The following is a 24,728-nucleotide window of genomic DNA, read 5'->3' as shown; positions in this document are numbered from 1 at the left end:
CTGCCCCGAATTGATTCAGCTGAATCTGATTCGGAGATTCAGCTGCTGATGAATCTCTGAATTAAACAGGCCTCATCCCCAGCAACCAGGCTTTTTTTTTTTTTTTTTTTTTTTTAAAAGCCCTACACTCACTGTCTGCTACCAGGCCGGGAGGTGGGGGGTGGAGGAGGCATGATTTTCGCTGCCCAGTGTTGCACGGGCGGGGCTCTGCCATAAGCCCCCAACAGCTGCTGCAGTAGTCGGTGAATGCGGGGCTTTTTTTTAAGAATAGGGAACTGTGGTGGGTGGGGCAGCCATAGGTAGGGCTGGGAGAGCGGGTGGGGGATGGGGGTTCGTGGCAGAGCCCCCCACACAGCATGGGGCAGTGGATGGCAGAGAGATCATCCCCCTTACCTGGCAACAGCTGGTGACTGGGGGCTTTTTTTTTCTTCTTTTTTTTTTTTAAAGAGCTGGGAGTTGGGGCTGGGGCATGCTCAGGGGGGCAGTGGGAGCAGATGGGGAATAGGGCCTGGTGGGAGTCCCCATCACCAACAGCTTTTGGGTCAGACTCAGCTGGCATAAATCCAGATGGCTGTATTGACGTGAATGTTACTAACGTACTTGGGCCAACACCAAACTTCAGCCACTGCTGAAGCAAAAGATAGCATGTAATTGACATCAGCATCCTTGGGGCTATACTGCTTTATACCACTTGCGTTCCTGGCCTTATAGGATTAGACCAGACAATGGACATTGCAGTGTCAGAAGTGAGACTTTGTAAGTCTGCTAAAATCTTGACTACTCTTTGAGCATGTTCAAGTATGATTTTAGATGTTTTCCACGTGCCACCAGCCTTGGTAACCTTTTGAGACATTTGCTGGACTCATTCTGTTCAAGATTTGATGGTCAAAAAGCCTATTGAATGTGTCTTCCACCTCTACAGCAGTTCTTAAGGTAATTGGAATAAGCACATCTGAAATAAGATGCCTTTGGTGTGGGAACAATTAGAGCTTAGAGAACTTGAGAGGTTTTCAGAAGCAATAGTCTAAAGGAGGTTGAATGTCAATATATCTCTGTTTTTGGGATCAGATCCACAGCTGGTGTATGTGTAAGCATAGATGTATCAACTCTACTGGGACAGGTCAGAGTGACGCCAGCATTTCTCTTAAGTGTGTAACCCATTTTGTTCTTAATGACTTGCTTTTTAGGTAAAGGACCTGCAAAACAAGGAAAAGATCATGCGAGATACCCGAAAGAGAGAATTAAAACCAAAGATGCCAAAAAGCACTAAAAGGCTGTTATGTGGGAAGTGCAAAGTGTTTGCATGCAATACAGATGATATCAGGGTCATAGAGGTAAGTTCTTGGCACAAAAGTCTGCCAGTAGAATGCCGTACAAACCTTTCAAGTCCAGTTTCAGTGTTGCTCGATGTGAAATGTAAAACAACCAGTTTGTATATTGGTTCCATGGTCAAGCTAGCTCTGTGCGTTGACTCCAATAGTGACTAGTAGGGGTGTGTAAAGTGGGTGCTTGTGAATGCTGGGGCACATGGAGCAGCCCACAGGAGTGCAGGGTGGGGGCCTCCATGTGCTTGGCAGCAAACCTGGAAGTACTTCTGGTCCACTGGGGAGTGCACTGGGGGACCACCCCCCCAATGCCTCTCCAGCTTGGCGATCGGCCATGAGGGGACCCTGGGTGCCCCCCCCCCAGACCTAGGAGGCACAAGTTGCTGAGCTGGGAGGGCATGGGGGGGCCCCCCTGCGCGCTCCCTGGTGGACCTGGAAGTGGACTGGAAAGGGCCCTCCCATGCTCCTGTGGGATGCTCCATCTGCCAGCATCACAGTGTTCACGAGCCACCTGCTACCTAGAGGTACGTAGAAAAAACATTTAAAACTGTGTCTATGTCTGAATCTCAGAATCCTTCCAACTCTCTCCGGATCGATTTGGAGAGTTTCAATATGATTTGGTGAGGTTAAGGGGTCCTCTGATTTGATTAGGATTTGGAGATTCGGCCACTAAATCGGGCCTGATCTCCACTGAATTGAATCAGGGACCAAAGCTTTGCACAGCACCTAGTGGCCAGTATTGCTCATTTTTAACAAAGGTGCAAAAATCAACATAGTATGTTATAAAAGAATAACTTGCAGAGGTGAAGAGTCTTCCTAATTCTGTACTTGTAAGAGTTTAACTTATGTCCTGAAAAACAGCTTATATCTGTAATATTTTTGTGCTGTTTTATGCAATACTGGGGCCAGGTACAGACATTATACATAAACTAGTATACGTCATCTGAAACCGGTCTATACCCATAACAGACCAGTTTGGCACATGCAGACGGGTTTAAAAATGGTGGAATCCAGTCATTTGCCCTCCCACCCAAGAGCAAACGTGTGTTCTGTTCACTACCGATCTAAAATATGCCACTTAAACCATGTAACTTAAATTGATTCTGTCTCAGCTTTTTGAATGTCTACCTAGCCCCATGGCTAATTCCCACACATCTCTATTCTTTTTTAAATACTAATAAGTTCTTTAGCACAGTGCTAACATCTGACAGTGAGTTTGACTGGTTAATTATGTATTATATAAAAAATGTTCCTTTGTTCTTGTGTTATGACAGAAGGTATATAGATCTATAATACCTACTATCTCTATGCCAGTGACTTAGATCTTCCTCAGGGTTCTCTGTCCATTACTACTTTTTTTTTTTTAAGTGAATGTTTTTTCCATAATTGCTACAACAATTAATATTATCTTAGATGGAAGAATGAGGCCATGGAGAATTAAAGTAAGTGGGAGGTAGGATTACCTTGGTTAATGCACCTTGGGTTGAAGTTTCATAGATTCTTAATACTTATCACCTGAATCGATCAAAATTAGTCAGAGGTCTTGGTACTTGACACCACTGTAAGTGGTGACATATTTTTGGAAAGATTAGTACCTTCTGCCTCCATGGAGTCAGCTGTAAAGTAGACTGAACACTGAACATGTTAGGGAGCATAGTAGTAGTTGTAATAGTGTGTTTTATGGTTCTTTGACATATCCAGTAAATGAAGCTCCTTGTAGTACTGAAAATATTTTTTTTTTCATTTTTTTCCCTATCATACTAGGACTCCCAACACATTGTCATAGATAAGCAATTCAGCAACCGTTTTAGAACACATCCTCATTCAAAAAAAAAGCGATTTGGCCACTTTGAGAAAAAATGTAAGATGTACTGCAAAGTCTTGAGCTGCCAGCATGACTGGGGCATCACAGTGAGGTACAAGACATTCGACAACCTGCCAGTGATCAAAGTTGAAAGCTTTGTCGTGGAGGACATTGCAACTGGGGAGCAGTCAGTTTTCCGGAAGTGGGTTCATGTTGATTTTGAACTGAAGAAATTTGATGTTGAAGAAATGTCCTGCTAAGCTCAGATCAATCTGTCAATTTACATACAAAACTTTGATACATGTGCAAGTGCTGTTAAGTGTTAGCAAATGCTCTTCTTCCAAACTAAAAGTGTGGATGATATTGTATACAGTGGCCAAATTGCTAGAGAGATGAAAGGGGTGTGGAGGTCCTCTTTAGTTACAGCATTCATACCAGGAGCAGGGAAGTTGCATATTATTTTGTGCATAGTAATAGTGTTCCTGGAATTTCTCTTCATGCTTCATAGACAAAAGGCCTGTTATCTAAACAGTTTAAACGATATTGAAAGCTGCTTGCCATTTACTAAATAAAATTTGCCATTGACTAGCATGCTTTAAAAATAAGTATGAAGTGTTTGTCCTTCAATGGAGGCTGTAAAAGATGCCTTAAAGCTGTTTTAGTGGTGATACTGGAGAGAGAGATCTGAGACGCATAAAACAGCAGGCTCCTGCTCAACTATTTGTCCTTCGTAAATAAGCAACTTTTCTTTGAAGTGTAATGGTCCTACCAACTTATCACTTTTACAGCTAGATTTTTTTTTAAAGTTGTTATCTTTTGGGGTTTGCTGTGCAAATTGGTTGGAAAAGCATGCGTGCAGCAGGTAAAAAATGCAAGTGAACACACACAAGGATCATCAGTACCTTGGAACTAATGCATCTTAACCAGTTCCAGCTTCCACTAGAAGAAGTCACACCAGTTTCTCTCTAGTTATAACAGCTGTCTGTATTATTTGGCAGGGGGATGAAGGGGTATAAATATTTTGCAGTATTCCAAAAGCCATGCAAACCACTTTCACAGTTTAAAGTAGCTTTATATACACTTTTCCTGTGATCTCTAGTACTAGTTTGCCTGATCTAACCCTTTAGTTGAGCTATAAAACTTCATAGCTAGGTTTAATAACAATAACGTGGCCTAACAGGAGGTCATTTTGTTGTTTGGTAGCTTGATCAAGGCAGAGGGGAGGTCCAGAAACTATAATACATGTTGTTGAAAGTAATAGTAATAGAAAACCCACTCCTAGAGAGATTTACTGCCAGCAAGTGCATGCCTTGTCCTTCCCTCTAAATATCTTCTAGAACAGGTAAATACAACAACCTGCAGAGCTCTAACAGTGATCCACACAGATGTCTTTTTGTAGTCTTGAAATCAATTAACAAAAGCACTCCAAAACATGTACTCCAGCTGCACATTTAAAATACCATGCTCTAGCTCTTTGACTTCTGAATAGTTGTTTGAAATTCAGGACTGATCAAATGGCAGACACAATTTTGGATCAGTGGTGGCCTGTACATAGGCAACCAGCATGTTTGGGGCAAAAGCCCCAGGCACCAGTGCAGAGATCAGGGATTGTTGGTGGCTCAAGGGTTTGGCTCTGAGGGAGCCAGGGAGGCTGCTAAGGTGACACAGGCCCAATCCTGGAGAAGCCTACACAGCTGCTGGAGCACACTTAACAGCTCCTACCCACACTCCTGTTCACCAGCCCTATAGTCACAGGTCACAGCTGTGCGCATTAAAGGGTGTTAACTTTTAATGTTCAGCTGCTGACAACACACACCTAACTTTAATACTGTCCAACATTTCTTAGAGTTAGCACATGCAAGTTGTAACCTACACCCTAAGAATTCTTTACTGGTCCTTCCCACCAGCTGTATTGCTGCCACATTTAGTTACCAGAGAGAAACTAAAAAGTTAACCATTGGGAGTGTTTTGTTTGTGCAAAACAAAACCAAGCTGCCTAAAGACCAGACTGCATTTGTAAGCTATTTTAGCACTTTCAGAGCCAAATACATGCACTTTTACATTAATTGCATGTGTAGATGCACCCTCTGAGAAGTAACTGAATAAACTCTGAGGCAGAGTAAACTAATCCTGATGTCACCACCTACATGTGTGGTTAAGTGCAGTATTTTACTCTGCTGTCAGATACAGGTACTATCCTACACTGGGGTATCCTACTACACTCTAATTATGGTGCATATGTAGATGGTGATGCTTTACTGTGCAGTAAAGTATCCTACTGCACAGTAAGGCACACGTGTAGATGCAGCTAAACACAGGATTTCTTTTCAGCTGATCTGGTAGGACATGCAAAGATAAATTCTGTGTATATAGACAAAATTGAAAGTGAAATGCCATGAATTCCTATATCAAAAGGTATTATTATAGGGAGCCCCATATTGTCACTCACTCATACTGATGAGCTATGGGAAATCTGTAAAGGCTATAAAGTTACAATCCTTAATGTGTCTCTACACTTGTTTGTAATACTTTTCTCCCACATACTTCTGCATAAATATAGAGGAAATTGCAGGCATAGTTAGTTCATTTCTGTAAATGAACCAAATTTGGGGGTGGGAGTGGTAGAGGTAAAAGAACAGGTTTAGAAGAGAGATATTCAACTTAATTATGGAGAGTTGCCTCAAAATATTGCCTATTTAATACATTTTCTTGTTTCGTAAACATGAATGCTGCATGCCCTGCAGGCTGGAGGGGCACGACGAGCTCCTTCAGGTCGCGGCAGTGCTGTTGGTGGTGGGAGTGTGGCAGAGGTGAGTGGGGAGCTGCCGCAGGCAGCTGCAGTGCTGGTGGCAGCGAACACCAACCAGTGGTCAGTGACCACCCGTAGGCAGCGCTGGTGGTGGCCAGTGGCCATCATGCACTGCCCACAGACACCACCAGTGGTGTTGGTAGTGGGGCGGGGGTGGCAAGCAGTTACTGCCCACAGGTGCCACAGTCTGTGGTGCCTTTTCGCAAGAGGTGCATGTGCATGCACCCCCTACACATCGCCAGTGTTTGTGAAGACACCTGCATAAGTTTCAGTTGAACATGTTATTCAGTTAAATAGTGTTTTCTTTTTTTTAAGAAAAGGCTATTCAGGAATGCCACTCAGTTAATGTCAAACACCACTGCCAGTCATTGACCATTTACATAAGGTGGAAGGAAGGTGTCGCTAAAATATTTTGGGGAAAAAATAATTCAAACCATATTTTTTGCTTTACCAGCAACAAGTTAGCTTAATCCCTTATGTTAGAATCTTTGTTTGTCAAAACTAACATCCAGTGATTAGCTATGCTTTAATAGGCACCGCCCTACCTATAATTTTTCTATCCGTAGTTTTGCATTTGGCAAGTGTTCATAACAGGTCAGAGCATGGTTCTGGAAAGCCTAGCTATCTGTATGCAAACAGATACTTTTGCTACCATTATTGTTTTGTTAATTCTTCAGGAAAACACTGCTTTAATGGAAGCTGCACAACAGATCTGTAATTTACTATTCAAGACTGGCCTCTTTACAGACAGGTTGCTATCTGTATCAACACATTAACTGTAGCAAACAAGGGGTTTGAAAGTTGGTAGGAAACTGATGGCCACTATTATATTATTTCCCTCCACAGGATTTTAGAAATTTTCCATTACAGAAAGTGTTCTTGCACTTAATAACTATCATAAAAGGGACTGCAATGTTCTAGACATAACCTAACTTTTCCTAGATATGCTGATATTCAACCAGGCATTACAGAATGAACTTTCAATGCCCTCTTTGTAGGGCTGGATTATAATAGTAAGAACAGTAGTAAAGAAACTTTTGTCTTTTAAAAACTATGATCACTCCTAAGAAGGTTTACACTCCCTTTCCATATAAAGTTTTCCATTAAATAGTTTGCATCCCCATGGTCACTTTCTCCAGAAGCAAGCAGAGCTATAATTCTCATAGCAGTGGAAGACTGATTTCAGCTGTGACAGAGCACTGAATTCACTTGGAAGCCTGTGTTATTTCTTCATAAAGCAAGAGACAAATGTTCATTTCTCTAGAAAAAACAGGATTATAAACTATTCTCATGTCTCTTCTGGATTAGATACCTTGTACTTTCATGGATTGCATAAAGGTCATTGTTGGGATTAGATTTTGATGGTAACTCAAACATATCCCTGTAACAGGTTCATGCTGTAAATTTGTTCAGAGACTTAGACACTACACAAAGAAATCCATGTCAACTTATTTTTGAAAATAGATTTAATTTCATTAGTTAGAAATTTTTCCCTGCCCCCCCCCACAAAAGAGACCCACACTTTCATAAAAGCTAGTGTTCAGACTTTAAAGGAACAAAGTTCACATTTTTTTTTGTAATTTATAACAGCTAAGCCATTTAATACATCTCAGCATTAGACTCTGAGGGATTCTGGCCAACTTCTGTAAAAGCAAGAAAAAGCAAGTCAGGGTTTGATGCTTAGTCCAAAATCAGAAAAGGAGAAAAACCCCAGTTTGCACTGTCAGTTAACTTCTGGAACACTGAAAGAAGCAGTTTGGTGACAGTGTCTAACCCTAAATGGACCGAGTATACAAATCAGCAATCAATACTTAACAGATCCACAGACTCCAGCACTGTTTTTTAATTAACCTCCACATACTAGCACAATCCATTAGTCCAGCCACCATACAAAACAATAATAAGAAGGCAGATAAGTGGATACGTAAGGCCACGTCCACATGTGGTGTGAACATTTGATTCCCTAGGGACAACCAGCAGCACACCTTGCACCATTGCTAGCTGTCCCTGGGGAATGCCCATGGCGCACATGCTCTGGCATGTGACAGGCTCCTGTGACTTACCTGGGGGCCTCCCAGGGCTGCAGCATGGCTTTGTGTAGCCCAGCTCCACTTTTGACTGGTGCTTACTGCCCCTGCATGCATCACTCTGCTTTTCTACTCTGTGGGGTTTTTTTGACCCCTGGGTATCCAGGGGTCAAAAAACCCTCTGCTTCTCCCTTGCAGTGTGGAAAACAACTGACTGTGGGGTATGTGGTGCTACAGATGTGTTTGCGGCACCACATACCACACAGCTGCATTCGTCTGGACGTGGCGCTAAGAGTGTAAATAAGCTCCTTGATGATACAAACCACAAGGAGACCATTTCAGTTTAGGCTTCTAACGTTGTGATTATGAGGCTTCTATCTGGACATGTGCTCAGTGTTGCATTGATTAGGTTGCCATTTTGCGAATCATGTAGTTCAGAATGCCGCCATTGTGGAAATAAGTGAGTTCCACATCAGTGTCGAATCTCATGATGGTTTGAAAGGTTTTCCCAGTATCCAGCTGTGGGAATAAAAAGAAAACAACAAAAAAAACCAGGTCATGCTGAGAGAGGACAACATGCAAGTTCCAAATGTAATGCATGTTATTTGATAGCTTAATTAACAGGTCAGAAAACATAGTTCAGGTTATAGAAAGTAACAGACAACCTCTATCAGGGGGACCCTCTGCAGATTGCCCCAAGCTAGCACATACACTCTGCCCCTTTTAGAATAGGCAAATGCAGCAATTTGTAGAGCTCTAACAGCTATCTAGACCAGTGGTCTCCAAACTTTTTTGATCATGCACCCCTATCAGTAAAAAATTTGAGCACCCCCCCCCAATATATATACATTTATATAAACAGAAGTTCTAATATTTTCTTCCCACACCCCACTTTGGAGACCACTGGTCTAGACATTAAAGTTCAAAAAGCAAACAAGAGTTCATGTGAAATTTGAAACTTTATTTGAGCAACAAGAAACATTAGGAAAGAAGCAGTCAATGTGCAGCTATTAAAGTGCCACAGGAACAGGTATTCAGATTATTGGTCCATGTAGTCCAGTATCGTGTGTTTGCCCAGAGCCAGATGCTTCAAAAGAACATGAATCCCTCATAATGGCGAGGTAAAAAGGGATCATGTAGGACTTCTGCCTTGGTATATGAAAGGTTACATATTCCCTAAAGATGGATATCCTTGACTATGGAAGGGAAACAGCCCCAGCTATTTAAAAAAAACCAAACCTTTAATACCAAGATCTTAGTTTATTTTTATTCTGTTTTTTAAACCAAGCACTGATTTGTGTTTCTGTTACTGGCTATGAGAGAAAAATCTTACCTCTCCACTTTCTTGATCAATAAGCATTTCCAGGAGCTATGAACACAATCTGTACAGTTTTGCCAGTTTATTAAATGATTCACTGGTAGCAGGAGTTCCTTCATTTTAAGAGAATTTAAAAATTTGACCAGAACGGGCACAACTGATTGCTACTATTTGTATTGTGGTAGTGTGCAGCATCTCATCATGCTAGCTGCTATACAGACTGCCTCAATGAGGCATGTATAGAATCATAGAAAACGAGGGTTGGAAGGGACCTCAGGAGGTCATCTAGTCCAACCCCTTGCTCAAAGCAGCACCATCCCCAACTAGATCATCCCAGCCAAGGCCTTGTCTAGCCAGGACTTAAAAATCTCCAAGGATGGCGATTCCACAACCTCACTGGGTATCCTGTTCCACTGCTTCACCACGCTCCTAGCGAGAAAGTTCTTCCTAATATCGAACCAGTATAAACCAGGGCTCTCTGTTAAATATCATCACTTTTGCAAGGCATAACTAGTAATAAGAAGTTAAGGCAGATATTCAAAGAGATAGGTAATCAACAGACTTCTCCAACATTCAACATCTTTAGTTTATTCAGATTTCCTGCCTGGCAGGTGCATCAGGGTGCAAACACACATCGCTTTAGTGCTGCCATAACTGTTTTTCCTGTTACCACCATAAAAATTAACAAAGATCTATACCATTTGTCATACCATCAATGCCAAAAATTGGTGGCTGTGAGAAGAGGAGATAATAGCTTCTGCTGCTTTATTGTGGCAGATGTCTGTTAGCTTTATGGCAGGAGAGCACAGTCAGCCCAGAGCTGCCCTTCCTCTCCAGTGGCCATGGGCAGGTGCTTGAGGGGCCCAGTCCTGCACACTGCAGGAATCCCCACACAGTTTTGGGCACCTGCCTAGCTTTTCCCTCTTAAAGAGATGCACCCTAGGCAATTTCTGTGGCATGCCTCTGCAAGCAGGGAACACATCATCCACTGTTCCTTAGGATTGGGCCCCTGCCCAATATGGAACAGGCAATGTGCTTTTTCCCAGTCAAGTGCATTAACTCTGCTGGGACAGATCCTGCCACAGCTGATCCATTTCATTTGACAGCACCTGTTTATACCATCAGAGCCGATTAGGAATGGCTGGAAATCACCTAGACTGTTAAGTGGTTCCCAATCATTACTTTCTCATTTATTTGGATACAATGCATTTAAATGTTTCCAAATTAGCTGTACATTACTGAGATCTCAGCATGACTACTGCGATTCATTGCTGGAGAAAGGGGTGGGGAGGATTAAATCAAACTCAAGATACTGAGGGAATTCTTCAATCCTTAAGCTATGTTACCCACAGTTTTAAGCATGTTGATTTTATCTCTCACCACGCTAGAGCCCCGTAACAACATATGCTTACTACCATACCTGTGACTAGACCAAAAATGCCATTATGTAGAACTTCTAATTTGTTAAATGCTTTTGAAAATCTGATCCATAGCATCTCATTTACCTGAATCTGGACATTCATCCTTGGTTTGAGTTCTTCAGGAATGATGATTGTGTAGCGTTCCCGTCCAGTAAGGCCCAGAGTCTCAGCATTCTCCCCAGGCAGGTATTGCAAGGGAATCACTCCCATTCCTACTAAGTTACTGCGATGAATTCGCTCGTAGCTCTCAGCAATAATGGCTTTGATGCCCTGGAAAAATCAAACAGATTAACTGCACTTACATTTTGAATGATCTCGAGTGGGGAAAACAAGCATCCAACCAAAATGTATTCTCTTGCTGTACTACAATTATAGTCCAATAGTCTAACAAAGATGTCAAGCTTCCTACACAAATGCAGGGGTCTCCCTGATTTTCAGTGCTCAGCACTCTCTGAAAACTGGATCCTTTTGGAGGAGTCCCCAAGCAGGGAAGCATGAGTCATTTGAAAGTCTAACCTTCGTTGACATTTAATTTTTATTTCCCAAGGGCAGCATTAGGGAGGGGGGCAAAGGGGGTGCTACAGTCATCCCAAAATTTGCCTTAGCACCACCCCAGCCCTGCCTCCTTCCTCTTCCCTGCCATGGCCAATGCTGCCTGCCACAGCCCGCAGAGGCTCAGCCCCCACACCAGGAAGAGGCTGGCATTGCCCCTGCCCCAGACAAAGAACAGAAGCATGTACCCGGGCAGCCTGAGTAAGCTTTCAATGCAACGAGCATCTATGCTAAGGATTTGTTTCAATATTGTGCTTCACAGCCATTTTCTAGATGCCCATACAGAAATGAAGAGCAGGTAGACAAAACACCAACCTCTGCATCACTGGTAGGAGTTTCTAGACTATATTTAATCATAGTATTGAACAATGCAATAAAAGGTATACTTAAAATAGCCCAAGTTTAAGTACAAACTTCCACTTAAGTCCAGACCCTCAGAAAGGACCTGAACAAGCAGAAGGACGATGCATGGATAAGCAGAAGTTCCATTACACTTTCATGAAGGAAGTTAAGAGCAAAATTTATTTTTCATTTGCTAAAATGGCAGTAGATTCCCTTTACAAAAAGTGTATTGCAGTAGTATCCAGAAGCCCTTTGTACATGGTGCTGGACAAACACAGAATTAAACTAGTCCCCATCTCAAAGAGTGGTAAATATACTGTGGCGTTACTGCAGTCCTATCCTCCAACCCTCCTAGAAATAACTAAAGGTAATGCTAGAGGGGTGATGACAAAGGCCAAAAGTCCCTGTAAAGGGCCAAATGACAACCCACAATGTGGCTGCACATATCTTCCTCCTCCAGCTCTTCTTATACTACATGTAAGACTGAAATTATCCAAAACAAATGAACAGACAAACGAACAAAATATCTAGCCATAGTTTGGTTAATGAATGATCCACATAAACCCTATTGGCTATGAAGTCATTCTTTGTTCCTAAGCTGTTGCTAAGGAGTCTGCAAATAACCAATAGTCTAAAAACTAATCATAATGTGAAGCACTACTGGCTAACTTTGATTTGAATTCACAACGGGCATTAAATTTTAAACTTCAAGAGCAGGCAGACAAAACACCAACCTCTGCATGTGTAGCGGGAGTTTCTAGACAAAAACTGCATTTTCCTGCGAGAAGAATATTCTCAGATACCCACCGTCAATTATCTGAACACCACACTCAAACTGCAAATCATGGCACTTTCATTCATTCAAACGTACTTGCCTAAGCCTGTGTCTTACTAATCACACTACAGCCTTAGGCCCTTTTCAAAAGGGCTGTCTTGTGTAGCAATGTAACAACTGCAAAATATAACACTACCTATAGAACAGAACAGTTCTTAGTCAGTCAGTCTGATGAGTTAATTTTTAATTTGCTTTTCCAGCACAGATCTTAATATGGACCAAGTCACTGCTGAACTTTAAAAAAAAAAATCCAGCACCTATTGGCAAGAGGTTCTGATATAAATGCAACTCTTGTTCTTAAATGCCACTTAGTTTATCCACAGGAAGCCACAACAGGCAGATATGATCTTTAAATTCTCAGTGTTTATGGTTAGAGAGTTTTCTCGTCATATACGTCTGGGTGCCATATCCAATTTAAAATGGATGCATGAAAAAAAACATGGTATGAATATTTCTTTGAAAAACTTGGACACCTAAATGAAGAGGGAATTTGTGCTCTAGAGTGCTACTCTTAAGCTACTCAGGAATTTGTCAAAAATGGGGGGAACCCATACCACCCTCCCAAACATTCCTGGCTTCTCTCTTCCTCATTCTCCCTTAAAGATTAGCCACTCACCAGCAGGAAAGGTCCCTTTGCTGCCCAATCCCGAGAGCTTCCTGAGCCATATTCCTTACCAGTCAGCACAATGAGGGGCTGGCCAGCCTGCATGTACCTCTCAGCAGCATCAAACACATCAAGCTGGAAAGAGAAGACCAAGCACATTGCAAACCTGGTGGGGAAATGCAACTGTCCAGAGGTAAGAGAGACCAAAAAAAGCGCTGCCACAAGGGGGCTCTAGCTCCTCGCTTCACACCACTACTGTTTCATTCCATGTTTTCCATGATCAAAAGCAAATGGCTATCAACATGCATCAAGGGAGTGAGACATAAGTTACAATCAGGCCACTCTGTTCAGATAATAAGTGGAAACACTGATGTGGTTACACAAGACTGATTCAGAAAGTAACAGCACTTTCACAACAAAACCACTGTGCGCGCCATGAGTGGGAAGCTACACAGCAGCAGTAAAAACTGATAGCAGTAGCATCAAATGCACCCATTATTTAGCGCTGTGTAGAGAAGTGATATAGTTCAGTAAGTGATCATGGCACACAAAATGGTTTCATTTCAAAATTACCATTACTTTTTTAAACACCCTTGTAGATATTACCCACTCCCAAAGTCTTGTTCCTTTCAGGTCATATGAATAGGCATTATACCAACATTTTATTCCCAAAACAACTACATGTCATCCAGCATTTACTGACAAGGTGCCTCCATGCCACTATCACTTTTTCCATATTCTCACAAGAGGTGACCAGAACAGGACAATAGATACTGTATTTTATAGTGTATAAGTTGGGTTTTGAAGCCCAATTTTTGGATTTTAAAAAAAACAGACTTGACTTATACATGATACCACATCAAATAATTGGGCACAGAGCTGGACTCAGCTGGCGCAACCCCATCCCCTGGGCCTGGGCCACAGCAGTAACGCTTGCAGGGGATGGGGCACACCAGCCAAGCGCCAAGTCCGGTGATACTCACAGGGAATGGGACCAGGGCCGGGCTTGGTACTTGGCTGGTGAGGGCCCATCCCCTGCGAGTGGCACCGGTGTGGCCCAACCATTGCTGCTTGCAAGGGATAGGGATTGTGCCAGCCAAGCACTGAGCCCAGCCCCATGCTTGTCCCCCAAAAGCAGCACCAGGCTCAGTGCCACTTGCAGGGGATGGGGCTGAGCTCAGCACTTGACTGAGTATGCACTGCTCACAGTGGATGGGGACAGGCTCAGCACTTGGCTGTTGTGGCCCTGAGCCCAGCCTCAACTTCCGTGCCTATGAAAATACTTACCTTTCAAATCAGAAAGCTGGGGGGGGTGGGGTCGACCTATACACTGAAATACGGCATGCTATGTAAAACCAGGTTCTTCACTGGTCCTCTGTAAGCCGTGTTAAACATAGTCTTGGGCATATATTTGTTTGTAATGCTACAAGTGCTGTATCACTCTGCAGCACTACAAAAGTGAGTGGTGTACACATTGTTCAGAGCTCCCTGGCTCGAGTGCATAGTTGCTGAAAAGGTGTGTTCCTCTGCTCTGCACCCCCTCCCCCTCCCCACAACAAGTCCCAGGTGAGGACATCTGCTGCTGCACCGATGACCCATCAGTCCCTGCCGGGATATCAGTTGTTTCCAGGACCCCAACAGAATAGCAGCAGCCCTCCCTAATGCTACTCCTACAGAGGCAGCAGCACCCATTCCTGCCACCGCAGTGATGGCACTGGCTTCCCTGAGCAGCAGCAAGCTGCATGACAGCTCACTGTGGTGAGCAGAGCTGTAACCTTAGTTCAGAACTGGGCTGCAGTGTGGGTCGTCAGGGAATTGGTTGCTTTGCCTCACCCTTCAAAGGGGTAGGGGGAGAGGGAGGAAAAGCAGAGCCTTGTTGGATGCTGAGGGGTCAACAGATCCTCTGTAGCACTACAAGTAACTAGACATATTACATTACATTTTGTGACACTACAAGACCTAGCACTACAGAAGTTCCTGTTTCAAAACAGGAACATTTCTGTGGTGCTGCAGGCCACATACAGCACTGCAAATGTAATCCGTGTCCAAGGCCACAATTTCCAAAATAGCTGCCACCGGACAAATAATACAACTCAATAAACCTGCGGAAAAAGGAATACCCCCAGCCATCCTAGATTTAAAGAACAGGCTACTATGCCAAACCCAATCAAACTGTGGGAAGACAGCCAGCTCCACTTTACTCACAGTTTCCCCAGAAGGAAAGTGGATGGTCTGAGGTCCCTGTTTATTGATGAATTTGTTTAACAAGCGAATGTTGGCAAATGTTCCTCTGGCCATGACATCATCATTACCTCTGCGGGAGCCGTAAGAGTTGAAATCTCTAGGAGTCAAACTTAAAAAAAAAAAAAAAAAAAAAATCTGTTTTTAAATCAAAGTACCTCCATACTTTAAAGTGATGAAGAGACCTTTTTCAGTTCAAATCCAGCCACGCTTAAATTTGGTTCAACAGCTCTCTCATCAGGCTCTTACAAGAGTCCCATAAACACATTATGTCAGCAGCTCTCGACTATACATTAGTTCTATTTTTAAGATTCTTTTCTAGCCAGCCTGTTCTCATAACCCAGAACCTGCCTAGAATAGCTGTCAAAACAGTTAGTCCTTTACCACACACCACAATGACAACAGGATTACAGTCGACATTTATTAGATTCACAGCCACAAAAGCCAATAGAAACCACTTCAGATTCCCCATTTTATCATCAATAAGTTCCCAGTGAATATGAAACTGCAACAACCGGAGATCCCATAGTTCTGATCATGTATCTAATGCCTTGCACAAAGACGGTCCCTGTTTAGAGTGCTTAGTCTTGGTCAGTGGTGCTCAACCTTTTGGCCTCATGGGCTGGGTACATGGTGCAGCACATGTTCACAGGCCAGATTTGTTTGATTGGTGCTTGGATCAGGCCCTGTGCACCAAGATCCCACCTTGTGTTACCTGGATCCAACCTTGTGCAACCTGGATTGGGCCCCGCTTGCCCAGATCTCACCTTGTGCTGCCTAACTGGAGCCCCACGCACCAGATCCTGCCTCACACCCCTGGATCCCATCTTGTACTTCCCAAATCAGGCCCCGCGCACTCGGATCCCACCTTGTGTTGCCCCTGCCTCATGCACTCACTTTAACTCGTGTCCACACTATCTAGCCTGCAGGACTTTCTACAGGTCCAAAATTTGGCATCAAGGGAGTGTCAGCACTGCCAATACTCTCCATCCACCAATTTTTTTGACCGATGAGGAGCCCTGCTGGCTGGATGACATGGTGCCATGGGCTGTATCTGGCCCTTGGGCTGGGGGTTGAGCAATTCCTGGTCTAGGTTACTAGGTAAACAAATAGACGGACACAAGGTATCTGTGAGGAAGAATATTTGGAATCCTAATTTATCAAAGGAAGTGTAAGAATCACAGCTGAGCCCCAGCCCAACTATACATGCAAGACTACTTCTCAACCCAGCCTGTAACAGGCATGTGGTACAGAGAGCTGCAGTTTGTACTGGGCTACTGCCAAAGCGTGGTTGAAACATGTTGCATTTATTACACAAGTTGAATGTGAGATTAATTAGATTTTAAACTGACTGACACCACTGGAACAAATTTAGCAAGACATTTGCCTTCAATGACCCATGTTATCTCAGTCCATTTTATTTACAAAATGATTGGATAAACTGTGACAAAAGCACAGTTAGGGTGTATTTCTGATTTTAAAAGATTTGGACCGTTCTGAGAGAATGGGGGTAGGCAGGGAACAAAATTGCCACATTGCTTGTGAAGCAAAATGGGAAGCCATTCCCTTCTAGGTCATTACAACATTAAGTCAACTCAAGACAAACGAAAAAAATGGGAACTCATTTACAGCAGTATCGCAAAAACAAGAGGTTTTCAACAACATGCTTTGGTGACTGTGCAGCTGCTGCAACTGGCAAGGATTGAAGATCTAGGCAGGAGCTTCTTTGGCTCAGAATGACCCATAAAGGAGAAGTCTTGTACTGCAAAGGAAGTGCATTTGAGACAAAAACAAATCTAGTCCTGCTAAAGTCTAAGAAAGTGTTGCTGCTGCCTTTGATGGAACTGGGACATGACAAGGTTCTCTGGAAGGAGGAAACTTGACTTACCCTCTGCTGGTTAAGTAACGGGCAGCAGGGCTGTTCCTTGCTATATTCCCAGCTGGAGATATGTGGTCAGTTGTTACAGAATCTCCAAGATTTAGCAGGACATAGGCATCTACTATACATTTAGGAGGAGGCGGCTCCAAAGTCTAGCAAGCAAAATGCAGAACAACTCATCATAAAAATTTCCCAGGATTTCTTTAGATAATTGTAAAAAGAAGATGAAGAAGTGAAAATGACCAAATATATCTTGCCATACATACATACATACATACACACACACACACACACACTTAGCTGCAAAAGATGGTTTCTTACACACAACATTATTCCTCAGACATGCCCAGTTCTGCACAGCATGGGACATACAGATTTCTGATGACTGATTCTCCCTGTTCATATACTTGCTGTTCTTTCGCTGTTCATACAACTGCTGTTAGAAAATACAGAATGCTTCCTAATTTCTGTACCTGGATAGTCAAATGTATTAATATCTAAAAAAGACTGAGCTAAGTGCCTACCTCATCTCAGAGCAGTAAATTTTTTAAATAGCATGCTGTTTACTTCTCTACTTTTCTTTTCTTTGTTTTTTGGGGGGTTTTTTGCAAGATGGAATTTCCAAAACACAAGTCATTTAGGTTGCTTTGGAAAGTCCTTACCAAAAATTTAAAGAAGTAAATAAAATAAAAAGGAAAGACCTAAGAGTGAAAGACTAAGCACATGGGTATAAGTCACAAGCATGTTGCTATGTTACAAAAGGTATGAGCAGAATTACACCAGACATGCACAGACTAAAACCCTGAATGCACATTCAATGTCATTATTCAGAGAAGTGAACAGAAAATTCTTTGGAAGGAAAAAAATAAACCCTGTACTTACCAGGTTTTCAAAGAAAGGGGGAGACTTTATATATGTAGACTTGGGATTCCAAGTATATAATTTATCTGATGGGGCTTCTAAGGCATTCCAGGATTCATTTACTGTCTGAAAAAGAGAAATCCCCATCCAATTACGTCTTTGGGCAAAACTTTTCTAAGTGAAACTTACATTAAGGTAGGAAAGCCTTCAACATATCAAGTCAAACAGCATATTGTACTAGAGATTAACTCACCTCTATTTTCTTGTAGACTTCCTTGAACATCCCAGGAATAACATACTGACGTTCAACAGCCTGGATCTCATCTCTTGTTGGCCAAATGTCTCTTAAAAAAATCATCTTCCCTTCTGCGTTTACTCCTGCAGGAAACCATGCATATGTTCCATTAAAAAATAGTTTGGTCAATATTTCCACATATATTCCCACTTCTCTATAATCTACTCACAGGAGCTCTGCTAGGCTATATGAAGGTTGATGTGGAACAGGTGCTCACACACTCCAGTGTGAAAAGAAACAGGGTGTACTCCCAACTAATATCTGTCAGTAGATGCTGCCATGCAGAGCTAGTACCTTCCAGCTCTGAACCATCATCTTGAACCATCAAGACCCTAGTAGTTAATAAACCCAAGAAAAAACTTCCACAAGTTTAGAAGGTGCTGGTATTTGGGCTTCTCTCTCATGTGCCTAGTAGCCACTATAGGTACAGGCTTTGCATCCTAATAGCAATTCACTGGCCTCTTCAGTGACCCATGCTGAAGAGGTGCTTGCTCTGGACTCGGACAATAAGAATCTTAACATCAATTGATTTCACTTAGGAAGGGAAGGGAGGAAAGAATCCCAGTGTCTTCTTACCTAAAGGCTCTTTTTCAAAGTCAATCCTTATGGTCCCTGCAATAGCATAAGCTATCACCAGTGGTGGTGAGGCTAGGTAATTGGCACGTGTGTTGGGATGGACACGACCCTCGAAATTCCTGTTTCCAGACAACACACCCACAGCTACGAGGTCTCCCTGCAAAACGGGAAAGAAAACATCAAAACAACAATCTAAGAGGCTTGGCAGGTGTATGTATGCATTTGGTATCAGAGTGATCATTTACATTCACATCACTTTTCTTTCCAAAGGATCCCTAAAGTAGCTTCCACAGAGAAATAGAAGCATGGAACAGTTACTGACCCGCTATTGGGAAGCTGACTAGGGAACAAGATAGCTAGCTAGCAGAACAACATAACTTAGGACAACACGTAGCAGAGACATAGTTAAATGGCATGAGGAAGGCTGAAAGATGGGATATGGCTTGGAGAGCGGGCAAGCGGGAGTGCTCTTCCAAAAACAACCAGGTATCTTCTATGATGACATGTCCTCTGGACCTCTTCCTTATTTCTCATCTAGAACAGGGGTGGGAAACCTATGAACCATGGGCTAGATCTGGCCTGGAGTGATCTGATCCAGCCCATGGAGATGGGGCATCAGCAGCAGGAAACTTTGGCTGCAGATATCTCCCCATGTCACTGCAGGAAAAAGTGTCAGCAGCAGGTGAGTCCTAGCAACCTGTCTTTGACAAACTGGGACATGCCAGCTTGCAGCCTAAAGGAAGGTTGCTGATCACTATTCTAAGTGGTAGTATAGCTACCACCCTAGAGGAAAGATGAAGATCAGAGGGAATCACAAGGACCATCTTTTCCCATGACACATTCTTCTGAAGGACAAACCAGATGATCAAAAATAGTCCTTTGTGACCTTAATATCTGCAATCTTCTTGAAGCACCTTGGTCTTCCTTGAAAGCTTCCAAATATTGAACTATCCCAAAAACATTTTGCACACAGAGATATGGCTACAAGCCAATCTCAATGCTGGTTACAGAAAACTGTCAAAAATCACTATATGTTAGTTGAATAGCAGGTGCAAATATTGCTTTGGAGGTGCCTAACTTCACCCTATATAAATTGAGTTCTGCAGGTCTTCAATAAAACCATGTGTATTAGTGGCCTGACACTGTTTGCTGCTCAGGAGTAAGGAACAAGAAATATATTCTGACAAAAAAAAAAAAAAAAAATATCATTGCTAAAATTTCCTTAAGTCAAGGAATTTTCAACCTCCTACCTGACCCAAGATCTCTACAGGGCATGAGAGCTTCCAGGCTCTCTCCAAATGAAAACCAAGTTTTGAAAAGTGGAGTGAATAATGATTTTGGGGGACCCAAGTGAAATAAATGAATCGACTCTGGGGAAGAAAAAAAAAAAACTCTGCTGTTACATGCTGCGGAAGATTTGATTGCAGCTGCCTACCTGAGTGATGGCTTCAACAACAGGCTCTGGTAGAGGTCCACTGTTCCCAATGCAGGTCATACACCCATAACCCACAACCTCAAACCTACAGGTAGTGTTAAACATATTAGGCAATCATTAAACATAGCAGTTGATATCAATCACTGCACGGTATCACAGTTCATGATAATGAAGATATGCCTATTTTGAGATGTGTTATGTTGCAGACAAAAATGAACTGTGTTGCAAAAATGGTTTGTTTTATTACTAATACCATAAAAGAAAAAAAATCCAAACTTTGCACATTTTTTAAATTGCATGCACATGTGCCCCCAGTTGACATGCACAAAGAGATATATGTACATAATTATGCATAAAGCTACACACTAGCACACACAATTGTGAATACTAGGCACCTATTTTTTCCAACACTGAATAGGGAATGATGCCTTGCCTGTTGGTATCGAACAAGGACTTCTAGTACAGGAGTTTATGCATGATGCTATTTTAAAACAATTACATTTACGAAACAAGGCATTCCATTACTTCAAGACATCAAATCTTTGACAAAAGAATGAAAAAGAAAAGCCAGCTGTCAAAAAGGATAGGTGCTTAGCTGGTATAAGAGTCACCTGACTTAATGGTGTTACATCAGCTTAAGTAAGTCTGGGCCCTCTGGGCTCAACTGCATCTTTCATTACCTTATTACATCACTCGTTTATGCTTAAGAGTCATAAGCCCTGGGACTATAAAATGAAAATCCCTCTTACCCTAGTTGAGAAAGGTAAGGCATTACTCCACTCTCCCTCAGGTAGTAAGTCACTACTCCACTTCCTGGGGACAAGCTAGTTTTAATGTATGGCTTGACAGTCAGACCAGCATTGACAGCTTTCTTCGCTAGCAATCCTGGAAAACACAAAGGACATCCATAATTATTCTTAAAAATGGCACCCTCCAGGAAAGAAAGAAACAGGGCTGGCAGCATGAACAGCTTAACTGAAAGATTTTATTTTCCCCACTGGTTGGTCTTCTCATGCCACAATTCAGAAAAAACACATGCATGAGTTCATTGATCTCCATGGAACAAGAGCAACAATAAGTCAATAAGATACGGATGGCTATATTCAAAGGTACATTTTGAAGCTCGGTTAGAATGAGGACAGACTGCAGATAAAATTTAGGCACCTAGATAATGCTGGAGCTATCTGTATGCATCAAACCAAGTGGCTTACAAACAACAGTGAAAAGGAGCCATGTAACATTCCATATGACAGACTGGTGACCCAGGACTGAACTAACTGCTGGCATTGTATCACAGGCCTCAAATGCAGATGCATTTGCCAACAGGAAATCTAGCCCCTTGGCACAAGCAAGTACTCTTACAACTTGTAGGTTATTTAAGGAGCATTTTGTTGCTATTTTAACAGGCAAACCATTCACAGCAGTATATAACCATGTTTAGGATATGGACCACGTTAACAGAAATGATCCTGACTATCACTGGGTATTTATGTCTTTCAAACAATTTCTCTGAATCCAGGTGAAATCAGTGGTCCTGGTAGTAAAGGACTTTGAAGGCTGCAGCCTTCCATTCATGGATACCACACATGGATACCAAACAGCATGGATACCACGGCAACTATACAGATTTTAAACCACAGTACCCACTGCCATGGTGGCCTGAAGTTCAAAGCACTTAAATAAAAGGTTCAGCTTTCACAGGCACTGAACACACAGTTTCTAGGGAAGTAAACGGGAATGGTAGGTATATAGTCAAACCAGACATTTTTAGGTGACCATACAATGATTAATGAGCCTCACCCAGTTCAAGACCATTGATGTCTGGTGAATTACACATAAAAGACCTTACTTGAATAGAACATGAAAGGCCGCAAAGTTGGATACTCAGAAAAATGTCAGCAAACGCCAGAATTCAGGTAACTTGGGCACCTTAGTTCAGGATCCCTGCACATGTATTATAACACAATTCAGAAATGCATAATGAGGTCCCTGCTGCCACCCCTCCAGAGCATCAAGCCGTACTCAGTTCCCAGAAAGGGTGGTGCAAACTCAATGAGCAGCTATTTGGCATGCCATCTTCTTGTTGCTTAATAGGTAATCCCATATTTTATTTAGTGCATACTAGTCAAACCCCACTTCGAAGGCAGAATTCTAAACTATCCTGTTGGCTTTTCTGTGATGTTGAGCCACCACTGTAATGGAGACATGGATTTATCATCACATCATGCCTTTGTTTGGAAGATGGGGGAGGGAGGGGAGTATTTGCTCCCTCTTTCAAATGGGAACAAAGCATAAAGGGTGCTGGCAGACATGTGGAGATGCTGCTCCAACATGCTGCAATTACCCAGGGCCCACGTAAAGACACCAAAGGAGATCAAGGAGGTCCATTTACTTTAGGTGCCCAATTTGAGACACCTTGCACCAGATTTTTCTAAGTACTTCATACTACATAGTTGTTTGCAAGTTCAAGCTCAGGTTCAAATGACTTAAATGACAGCCACCGAGTGTTCAACACTTTGGCCAATTGAACCCCAAATGAACACAGGGAAGTGTTAGAAAACTTGATTATGGGCAGTTCAATCAGCTCAATAATATAAGCAATTGTCTGGCATTGTAACAAATCAGAAAGGGGGAAAAAGCCCCCACTTAAAAGCTAAGTCACGTGCAAATGGCAAAAGGAGTTTAGCTATATTCTGCCCAATCCTGCAAGATAGTTAAAACTTCCTCTCAAAATCAAGCATGCTTGCTCTGCATATATCAAATTCAGGGTCACCTTCGATTCGAGTACATATGGTAATATTGGCCCTTACTTGCACCTACATCAATACTCAACACCTTGAAGTGTAGAACAAGTAATAATTAAGTTTATTTGCATTACAAGCTAGACAGAATGAGAAAAGGCAAATTAAACTGTTAGCTAGAATTGCCAGGTAGAAACCTAAGTATTTTCCAGGAGTCCTTTTTCTAACCTTAGACAGTAAATTCAGTGAGACTCCACTGACAATAGAAAGATCCATTTGACCTCATTTGTTAAGATGCAGAACTGAAGTCACAGAAATACTTCTACAAGTAAAAGAATCACACACTTACCAGCTCCTAGCATAACTGAGGGGTTACTCGTATTAGTACAGCTGGTAATGGCTGCAATGACTACTGAACCATGGGTAATCTCAAAATCGGAGCCTTCATAAACAAACTTCACCCGGTCACTGTGATGTTTAGGGGCAATCTGGAATCCTTTGAATCCTTGCTAAAAAGGAAAGATCAAAGCCAAAAGAACACAGTTAGCCCAAATGTGTAAGTTGAGGTGTTGCAATAAACAGTCATTGGCAGGCCTTTTCAGTGTCAAGTGATGAGTATACTGCAGTTCTTCCAATACATACACAGTCAAACATCAGCTCACGTTCTAAGTTCTTGGGGTCCCTAGGTTAGTCCTCGGTGACTCAACTAAGCTGGTTTGTTCTGCTGGGATTACTACTACCCTATCACCCCTAAATGATGAGAAAGAAAGGTGAGGTATTTTGCACAAGAGGACTGCACAAATTCAAGTTCTGAGTTCTGCAGTTTCTCCTGGAACCCAGATCAAACTGTACTCCAGTGCCTGCTGGGAAATAGGTAACCATCTATCATAATGCTCTCAGACATTCTGGCCATTATGTCCAAAATATAAGAACACCGTATGGTCAAAAGTTCATGGTGAGAGATGGCATAGTAGTCTAACAACTGATAGTTTGAAACAAAAAATGAAGAGTGTCAGGTCTCAAAATTTGGCTATGATAAGAGGCTTGAAAAAATACAGGAAACATCAAATTAGTTGGATTTGAAAAATGTAAGACAACAATTCATGGCTATTACTCAAAATGTACATATACATCTTAAATTCTTCATATGAATTCACTTTTAAAAGGAAATGAGACCAATTTGCAAAAGTTCAGATCTGGTTTGAAATCCAAAGTTTAAGGATGTTTGGGTTTTAGCAGTTAGATTAGAACCCAAGTCTAGTTTTTATTCATTGGTGCTTTTCATTGGATGGAGCACAAAGACCCCTTAAGTGTTTTTGATTTTGCTTTTCTTAAAAATAAGGCACCTATAGAAAACTGTAGGAAGTCCTAGTGATGACAGCTCATGTAAACATATCCACACTAGTCAGTCTGGATACTGCTAGCTGTGTACTTATGGCAGCATGGGATATGAAGCCAAACTGGATAAACTGGAACAACATTTGACAAGTTACATCTCAGGCTGAGCCCTACACTGCTGCAGCAATACAGTTACTTTACATATTGCTAATTTAAATTTTGCTCAGGTATTTCTATAAAGGATGGATTATAGATGCGCCCTTTCATTAGTCTACAATTAGTACAAGGGAGTTACTACTTCAATACAGCAGTGGTTCCCTAATAA

At 42.2% G+C, this 24,728-nt stretch overlaps 2 protein-coding genes across 5 annotated transcripts in view; one reads left to right on the top strand and one right to left on the bottom strand.

Annotated features, from left to right (window-relative positions):
- RIGI (RNA sensor RIG-I) overlaps nt 1-3,734 on the top strand; it is a 41,210-nt gene extending 37,476 nt beyond the window's left edge. For 3 of the 4 annotated variants that reach the window (XM_090038826.1, XM_090038827.1, XM_090038825.1), the window contains 2 exons: nt 1,188-1,334; nt 3,090-3,734. In XM_090038826.1, coding sequence (XP_089894952.1) covers nt 1,188-1,334; nt 3,090-3,389 — 447 coding nt within the window. In that variant the 3' untranslated portion in view covers nt 3,390-3,734. The remainder of the gene's footprint in view (nt 1-1,187; nt 1,335-3,089) is intronic. The other variant, XR_016441285.1, reaches the window with a different exon arrangement.
- Nucleotides 3,735-7,386: 3,652 nt separating this feature from the next.
- The window catches only part of ACO1 (aconitase 1), a 44,045-nt gene continuing 26,703 nt past the window's right edge, over nt 7,387-24,728 (bottom strand). The window contains exons 11-21 of the mRNA XM_090038823.1: nt 23,415-23,574; nt 21,074-21,209; nt 20,325-20,409; nt 18,890-19,046; nt 18,272-18,396; nt 18,040-18,144; nt 17,167-17,309; nt 15,243-15,390; nt 13,050-13,172; nt 10,789-10,974; nt 7,387-8,484 (exon numbers count right to left, since the gene is read on the bottom strand). Coding sequence (XP_089894949.1) covers nt 8,371-8,484; nt 10,789-10,974; nt 13,050-13,172; nt 15,243-15,390; nt 17,167-17,309; nt 18,040-18,144; nt 18,272-18,396; nt 18,890-19,046; nt 20,325-20,409; nt 21,074-21,209; nt 23,415-23,574 — 1,482 coding nt within the window. The 3' untranslated portion in view covers nt 7,387-8,370. The remainder of the gene's footprint in view (nt 8,485-10,788; nt 10,975-13,049; nt 13,173-15,242; nt 15,391-17,166; nt 17,310-18,039; nt 18,145-18,271; nt 18,397-18,889; nt 19,047-20,324; nt 20,410-21,073; nt 21,210-23,414; nt 23,575-24,728) is intronic.

Source organism: Crocodylus siamensis, chromosome 3 (assembly GCF_052110815.1).
Source record: "Crocodylus siamensis isolate JL-2025a chromosome 3, ASM5211081v1, whole genome shotgun sequence".
Lineage (NCBI taxonomy): Eukaryota > Metazoa > Chordata > Crocodylia > Crocodylidae > Crocodylus > Crocodylus siamensis.
The sequence above is the reverse complement of the archived record's forward strand: the minus strand, read 5'-3'. Positions and strand labels throughout refer to the sequence as shown.